Raw genomic sequence first — 8,732 nt, 5'->3', positions numbered from 1 at the left:
GGATGATGACCTCAGCCACTATGCCCAGGAAGGGCCAGAGGGCGGCCAGCCGGCTGCGGACGCGCAGGTGGACCTTGTTGGAGGTCGAGCCGAACTCGCTCGTGCCGTCGCAAATGTAGTCGCCTATGTCCATGGCGATGTCCAGGTTGTCAATGGTCAGGGTGGTCCTGTTGGGGGTGCTCTTGATCTCATACCTGTCGGTACCGTTGGTGATGGCCTGAGAATGCCAGACAGGGAGTAAAGTCATTCAACACCAATTTCCAGATTTCAAAAATGTTCTATTTTCTAGGGCAGACCCCTTTGGCAAGTACTACTACGTGTGGAATTACTGTGGCTTCAATCAAGATACTGATTTAAGTCAATGATTCCTAAAATTGGAAAATAACTGCAGCATGGTTGAAACTGAGTTCAATCACTCAGTTTAGTCCAGCAGCAGGGTTTATTCCAGCTCAGTGAAACCAATTTTGCTAAGCATAATGTGTATCAATGATGTAAAGTTTGCTAAAGCATACCGTCTTATCTTCTCCCTCCAGTTTGTACCACTTCCAGTCAGTGGGCAGTGGGTATCCATAACTAACACACACCAGCACACCCTTGTCCTTCTCGTTACCATGCTCAGAGCGTTTGTAGGCAGAGACAAGTGGAGCAGCTATTGACAAACACAGGGAGGCAGGTATTTATGGGATGATAGCCGATATGCACTATTTATCCAAAACACCAGCATCTGCAGTTTTCTAAACCAATTGGTTAGAGAGGCCTATTGCAGCCTTCAGATACTCAAAGTGCGCTAAAATTAACTGGCAGAAGATGTCAGTAGAAGAAACTTAAAAGGATTACTTACTTTTGACTTCAATGGTTGTTTTCACCTCGGGCTCAGAAAGGAAGACGCACTCATACAATCCACCGGAATGGGAATCGATTTTAGCCAAGCTAATGGAAAAAACAAAAACTAAAGGTAACCCCTAAAGATGAGAAACACAGACATACTACAACAGACTTCGCTTAAACAATGGCTTCTAACACATCCCAGTCATGAAGTCACTTTGCAAAAGATGCTGCCCCAACAAGGCTGAGCTTCAGTGGCAGGTAAATCGAGTCAAGTCCATCTGGTGGATCAAACATGCAGATAAAACATGCCAATGCACCCTGCCTTCCTGGAACTTACGTGTGCTCGGTGTAGAGAGTTGGCAAGTTATGCTTGGATGACTCGATCACTTTGCCGTTCCTCATCCAGTAGTGGCCTTTGACTGTGGACGGGGGGTCGGTCAGTTTGCATGAGAGGACAGCAGAGGTCTGGTTGTATACCTCCATAGGTTCAGCTTCAATTAAGGGATCTGTAGACGCACATAAAGTGAATATATTAAAAAGCCATCCTTTGATATAAACACATCAAGTAGGCCTATACACTGACCATTATAGTTTACCATAGTACCATGAGGAAAGGCCAAGTGTAACAAATTATTGTGTCTTTTCTAGTACAGGACATTGCTAAAATAGTTGAGGGTAACTAACAAGGCACTAGATACATCTGTGGTTATTTAGGCTAGCGGAATTTATAGGGTTTACTAGACAAATGGCAATCTATTGGAGATTGTCTTGATACCAACATGTTGAGGAGCCACAAACCTCAAGGAGACACTGTCCAGGACTCGACATTGCTTTACTATCCTTTAGCCTAAACTTCGTAGAAAAAAACTGATAAGGTCTAGCCTAGCTGATCAAATGGTATTACTTTCATCAACTATCACATTTCATGCCAAAAACAACACAATATAAAATGGCAGCGCAGAGCTTTCCAAGAAGGGGGCAGATCACACATGGGAAGACACCTAAATGGAGAGCTCGGTCTGAACCAAGAGTTCAAGATGGGAGAGAAGAGGAGTTAGACTGGGAAGTTAATCTAGGAGACCATGCTTGTAAATCAACACAAGCAGAAGAAGCAACCAGCAAGGTGAGGTATGGCAGGTTGGTGTTCCACTGACAGAGAAGAGGAACAAGAGGATATTTTGGTTTGGTTTAGGGTAGTGAAATGAACAACTTGTGTCAAATAATACTGGACCACAAGGCAGAAAGATGGCCTATGGCTGAGAAGCATTACAAAGCTGGGTTGGAGTCTTCTGTAGATAATGTAGTACTCCTAAAGAACAGGTCTAAAGAGTGTAAACAACACAGGAGAGTACCAATGTTTGTATCAATTATTACACATTCTAATCCTTGGACAGAACAGCAAAATAGAGAAAAACATTTTTTTATGATGCAGCCATTTGCAGGTTTCAGACCTTCTAACCAGTATTATCCATATGAAAAATATTTAGCTAATTCATTAATTTAAACAATTCCCTAAGCTTTGACATTGGCCTAGGAAAGAGGCATCAGATTGAGGGTAGTGCTACGGCAGGTAGGACGCGTCTAAGGAGAGAGGCTTGGCCATGCATGACAGGAGCTCAGTGAGGGGAGTAGGGGTGAGACAGGGCAGAGGGCAGGAGAGGGTGTGGGACAGGAGCTGGACCACTCTCTGTTCTCTCTACAGGGAGACACTGCCTGGCTGTACACAGGGCCTCCCACCACCAGCACTCACATTCAAACACTATAACGTTAGCCTGTGAGGGGATCCACTTGACTTTGGGTGCCTTCTTCAGCTCGTTGCGGTCAGGATCGTTGTTAGCGCGGCACTCTTACGTGCCTGTCATTGAGCGTGAGGTTTAAGAGGTGAATGAAGCTGGATGTAGGTGGCGTTGAGGCCGACACGGTCCTCCCGCACCCCATAAAACAGCTGGGTCATGGTCTCGTGCTCCTCGCCCTCTATGAACCACCACTGCACCTCGGGGATCGGGTTCCCCGTCACCTCACAGAGCAGCTCTGCACTGTCCTCTATCTGCTTCATCTGGAACAGGGACGACTTGATAAAGCCGGCTGAACAGGCCATTATGGGGGAGGGGTGGATTGATTTGAGTATTATATTGATGGATTAGGTTGGGATTGGTGTGAGCACATCAGTCAATTCAACAAGATGATAGTAAGGCAGAAAGAAAGAAACAGAAGAGGTTAATAGGACACATGAATAAGAGAAGGAAGAGTTTGAGCATCATTTTAACCAAATGATTTCATGCCAAATTGATGCAAACAAATTGGTGCACAAATTTTGAGAGCAACTTTTCGTGCTTCGAAACACTTCTGGAATCTTTTATTTCAGCACATGAAATATGGGACCAACACTTTACATGTTGAGTTTATATTTTTGTTAAGTGTATAACTGAAATTTCTATGTGATTTTGGTCAGGTTGCCCAAAATATTACATATGCCGCTTTAACAGAACATGCAACTCCTGTAATGAAGAAGTCAATAAAATGAAATTTTCAAACACTTGCCAAAATGCAATTAGCAAGAAAACACCATTCTAAACAGAGCAACTGATGCGAGCGGTATATGACAGAGAGGAAAACCTCAGTTACAAACTTAGAGGGGGAAACTAAAGACAACAACTAGGATGGGTTGCTAATATGAAGTGTTGTGCCTTTGGCTTCTGGACAATGAAATAAAGTTGATATGAAAACCAATAGAACAGGAGAGAAATGGCATATGAGGAAGTCTTTCATAGGCAGTGCCAGTGGAAAAAGGCCTAGCTGATTATTGAGTTGCGGCTGTCGGTGAAAAAGCATCTATAATGTGTGAAGATAGAGTATAATTTTAGAAAAGAGACAAGGGAAGGGATGTGTTGTGAAGATAACCTATAGGCACATCTCTCTCCAGAATGCAAGCGCTCAGCTCTCCAGAATGCAATCGGTCTGCTTATGAAAACGTTTGTAGTGTCCGAACAAACCATGTCCACTCTATGGAAACGTGACTCACATGAACATGTCGGTGATTTTGCTCTACGTCCCCCACCATCGTCACGCGACTCGTCTGTAGTCAGTACCGCCGATCTGCCAATTTCTGTATGTAGCGTCTGAACAGTTTGGGCTAAACACTAATATAACCTCCCCTAAGGAAAGGTGAGTATCTCACGTACACTACATTACCAAAAGTTATGTGGACACCTGCTTGTCGAACATCTCATTCCAAAATCATGGGAATTAATATGGAGTTGGTCCCCTCCTTACTGCTATAACAGCCTCCACTCTTCTGGGAAGGTTTTCCATTAGAAGTTGGAACATTGCTGCGGGGACTTGCTTCCATTCAGCCACAAGAGCATTAGTGAGATCGGGCACTGATGTTTTGGGTGATTAGGCCCGGCTCACAGTCTGCGTTCCAATTCATCCCAAAGGTGTTTGATGGAGTTGAGGTCAGGGCTCTGTGCAATCAAGTTCTTCCACACCGATCTCGACAAATCATTTCTGTATGGACCTCGCTTTGTGCATGGGGGCATTTTCATGCTGAAACAGGAAAGGTCCTTCCCCAAACTGTTGCCACAAAGTTGGAAGCACAGAATTAATCTAGAATGTCATTGTATGCTGTAGCATTAAGATTTCCCTTCACTGGAACTAAGGGGTCTAGCCTGAACCATGAAAAACAGCCCCAGACCATTATTCCTCCTCCAACAAACTTTACAGTTGGCACAATGCATTCGGGCAGGTAGTGCTCTTCTGGCAGATGGTGAAGTGTGATTCATCACCCCAGAGAAGGCGTTTCCACTGCTCCAGAGTCCAATGGCGGTGAGCTTTACACCACTCCATCCGACGCTTGGCATTGCACATGGTGATCTTAGGCTTGTGTGCGGATCCTCGGCTATGAAAACCCACTCATGAAGTTCCCGACAAACAGTTATTGTGCTGACGTTGCTTCCAGAGGCAGTTCGGAACTCCATGGTGAGTGTTGCAGCCGAGGACATACGATTTTTACATACTTCAGCACTCGGCGGTCCAGTCGTGTGCGCTTGTGTGGCATCCACTTTGCAGCTGAGCCGTTGTTGCTCCTAGACATTTCTACTTCAAAATAACAGCCCTTACAGTTGGCCGGGGCAGCTCTAGCAGGGCAGAAATATGAAAGAAAGGTGGCATCCTATGACGGTGCCACGTTGAAAGTCACTGAGCTCTTAGTAAGGCCATTCCACGAACAATGTTTGTTTATGTCGATTGCATGGCTGTGTGCTCAATTTTATATACCTGTCAGCAACAGGTGTGGCTGAAATAGCCGAATCCAGTCATTTGAAGGAATGTCCAAATAAATGTGTACATATAGTGTACGTCGGTTGTTTTGCTCTACGACGCCCACAAAACTCTCCTGAAGGTAGTCCGGTACAGGTTCTTAAAAAGATATTAAAAAAGGAAATATACATGTAAGTAGATTAGTGCCAAAATAAATGGGTAAAATGTGTAGAAAATAAAAAGTTCTGTGATTTTTCTTATATCTCTCAGATATGAGAAATACATCAAAACAAACTTCCTATAGATTTTTTTTTTTTTTTTTTTTTTTTGGGGGGGACTGTTTTCCATGTATGAATCTGTTATTGAATGTGTTTCAATAGGCTAATAGCAATATGGCTATTAGCAATAAGGCTATTTCAATGTTCCATCAAATAGTTAAAAAATATATATATATTTTTATACCTGAAGGGATCTTAAAATCCAAAATCAAATAGCTAAATGAGGGTTAACGTCTAACAACTTCTGTAGCTTGTGAACAGAGTTTGTAGCTCAAACTATTCCGGCCCGTTGTCACAAACGTTGCTCTTGCCCAGCCCCCGTGAATCACACAGACTAATCTACCGTATCTACAGATGCAGAAGAACTAGACAAATACAATGGTACAACTCAAAAGTCTGTAGCAAACACACAATGTTTAAAGGGATTTAGAAGTCCAAAAAGTGCTGGTGTTACAGTGGGACTCATTGTGTTAAGGCAATTTAATTTTCTTGCAGCCTCTGCTAAAAACAAGCTTGCAAACACAAGGGTTCTTGCTTGTTTGAAACGTTTTATATAATACATGTAAATACATTGGTATTGTAACCATACAAATATAATATTTGTTGTGAATTTAATTGAGATATCTGGTATGTGGTATTTGTATTTATTAGGGATCCCCATATTCCTGGGGTCCAAACACATTAAAGCAATTACATTTAAAAATAAATATAAAACAGTACATCATAACATTATTACACCACTATGTTGTACCACATTTAAATAATTGTGTTATTTATCTCCATTGAAAGGTTGACATATGGAGGTAAAACATCATCTTACTTTCTTCCATCCTCTAAACTGGACATCTATGACACAGCAGCTAACCTCCAATGACTCAAGTTGGCAAACTGGTCTACAACAGTTTAATTAAAAGCTCGCAGCTAACAAGCCAGAAGCACAGGCAGAGCTTTGACTCGCAAAAAACTAGCTGAGACTTCAAACATGAAAGATTACAGCATTGGTAGACAACTGGTTAGTCTGCTCATTTACACACTCAACAAAACATTGTCTGGTTTATGAAGAACTTAACAAAGGCAACTCCATTGGCTGGTGGTGGTCATGGTGGGGGATCTAGTCAAAAACTTGCAAGCTAGCTGGTAAATACTAGTGGTAACTAAATATTGACACTTGCCTTTTTAAAATGAGACCTACACGTCACTGATTTTAGTTCTGACAAACGAGACAAATAGACATCTAATAATACTTAACAGTTAGCTACTTTCAAAATGAAACGTTAGCCAACTATTTCAGTTAGCTAGCGTTACCTACAAGTCACTGGTTTTTAGGTATCACTAACGTTACATGTGTATATATTCACTAGCTACTTTGTATAACTAATATAGTATGAATATCTTTGTCAGAACTATATCTTATTTACATAGTTAACGTTGCCAGGCTAAAACAAGTAAAATGATCAATCAATCATGTTCTGTGCCTGGAACGTTGTGACCCCTTCTTACTCTTATGCTTCCTAGGTACCTAACGTTAGCTACTTTGCTTTTTTTCTACATTTAACGTTATAGCGATTGATTTTGTTTTAGGTAGACTGTTTGGAAAACACATGGCGTTGAACTGTAACGTTAAATCAACAATTGAAAACCGCTAACGTTAAGCCAGTTCGCACCCTCTATACAGTAACGTTAACGTTACCTAGCTAACGTTAAATATCTTACCTGTCTGGGCATTGGCTCGGTTCAAGCACAATAGGAGGGCACTTAAACCCCACAGCACTTTCATTTTTTTTAGTCTGTCACAGATATACTGTCAATTACACTATTTTTCAAATATTTGATCTTATCTCGACTCCCTTGCTACACCATCGACGAGTTAGTCGTCGTCCTCTAGTTGTTCCTCACGTCGTGAACTAGCAGGTCCTTGCACGTCACGCTCTGTGCGGAAATAAACATTTAAAAAAAGACTCAGTTCGACGTGAACAGGCGAAAGCAGAAAGGGAGATACCTAGTCAGTTGTACAACTGAATTCCTTTAACTGAAATTGTGTTTTCGGCATTAACTCAAGCCCTCTGATCACGGGCGAACTGAAACAATAATTCAAGCCGGAAATGTGACTCCATCCCAGGCCACCCAAACCAACAGACCGCTAATTTTGTAGGCTAACCCTTATGTGTTGATGTAATGGGTACCAAACTAGTTATACATTTGGCAACTATGTTCATCTGAGAAGAAAGTTATCCACATTACAAAACACAAACATTTGGGACTGACAAACAAGTAGCCTATCTGAACACTGAGTATGCTTTGCGTGCACCCTCAACAACTCACTAAGAATACACCAATCATAGCACATACAAATGTACAAGGCTAGACAAAACAATTAGCCTACACTTTTTTAAAACTTTTTTTTAAAGATAATGAGATAGCTCAAATGTTCAAATTATTATCCTTATATTCAAGCATCAAGCATATCAAAGGTATAAAAAACTTCACGCACACATTCACTGAACTTGAACATAAGCTACAACAATGTAAGTAAGTATAATACACTTATCTTAAAACCAATGTATATTACAATGTTCACTCACTGGTGTGCATAAAGCAAACAGCACAAAAATAAACACATCTATACACTGAGTCAATGAAATTGAACATTGGCTACATAACTGCAAGTATAATACGAAAGTCCAAAAAACATGCCTTTGCACAAAAGCTTTAACTCACAGCAAATTGTCTTTCACCCTTCCAGCCTGTTATGGAAGAGTCATAGCATAGCTACTTCAGAGTAACCAGTAAGTAATTACCACTAGTAAACCAGTAGGGGGCGCAGTAACTCACTGCTCTCTGCCATCTTGTCAATGACGTCATCTTTGTCAAGTCCCGTAAGAATCTCATTCACTGTTGCCATCAAAAGAAACGCTTAAAGGTTCTCTTGAGTTGAGGGAGGTTCTTAGGCGGTTCTTCACAAATTTCAGGGTGGAGAAGGTCATCTCACAAGCCACCTGAGTGATGGATAGGGTGAGGAGGAACTTGTAGCTCAACCAATGATGTGATACGCATCTGTGAGCAGATTGTACTGAGACAGGAGAAGCAGCATATCGGGTAGTTTTTACATGTGGAACAACTTCTGCTCACCAACTCCACTTTCATCAGGATCCTCAAAGCCTTCCCCCGATTCATCACTGGCAGCGGCGGCCCTGGTGTTGTACTCCTCCAATGTTGACTGTTTCAGTCTTTCCCACTGTTGTGCAAGGCTGATCAGTTCAGCCTGCAATGCCTCAACAGTGGCATGTTCATCCAATTCCAGTAAGCATTTGCAGAGCTCCTTCATGGCTGTCTTTGGGCAGGAGACATCTGCACACAGCACTGCATTTG

At 42.0% G+C, this 8,732-nt stretch overlaps 1 protein-coding gene across 6 annotated transcripts in view; it reads right to left on the bottom strand.

Moving 5' to 3' along the window:
• The window catches only part of LOC112252231 (basigin), a 9,937-nt gene extending 1,774 nt beyond the window's left edge, over positions 1 to 8,163 (bottom strand). The window contains exons 1-7 of one of the 6 annotated variants that reach the window (XM_024423290.2): positions 8,082 to 8,112; positions 7,077 to 7,292; positions 5,104 to 5,244; positions 1,166 to 1,334; positions 842 to 930; positions 513 to 649; positions 1 to 217 (exon numbers count right to left, since the gene is read on the bottom strand). The exon at positions 1 to 217 is cut by the window's left edge and continues 57 nt beyond it. In XM_024423290.2, the coding sequence (XP_024279058.1) occupies positions 1 to 217; positions 513 to 649; positions 842 to 930; positions 1,166 to 1,334; positions 5,104 to 5,244; positions 7,077 to 7,140 (817 nt within the window). In that variant the 5' untranslated portion in view covers positions 7,141 to 7,292; positions 8,082 to 8,112. Of the gene's footprint in view, positions 218 to 512; positions 650 to 841; positions 931 to 1,165; positions 1,335 to 2,578; positions 2,978 to 3,850; positions 3,968 to 5,103; positions 5,245 to 7,076; positions 7,909 to 8,081 lie in introns of those variants that run through there. The other 5 variants (XM_024423291.2, XM_024423293.2, XM_042323071.1 and 2 more) reach the window with 5 other exon arrangements.
• Between the last annotated feature and the right edge of the window lie 569 nt (positions 8,164 to 8,732).

Source organism: Oncorhynchus tshawytscha, linkage group LG06, assembly GCF_018296145.1.
Source record: "Oncorhynchus tshawytscha isolate Ot180627B linkage group LG06, Otsh_v2.0, whole genome shotgun sequence".
In the NCBI taxonomy this organism is placed as follows: Eukaryota; Metazoa; Chordata; class Actinopteri; order Salmoniformes; family Salmonidae; genus Oncorhynchus; species Oncorhynchus tshawytscha.
The sequence above is the reverse complement of the archived record's forward strand: the minus strand, read 5'-3'. Positions and strand labels throughout refer to the sequence as shown.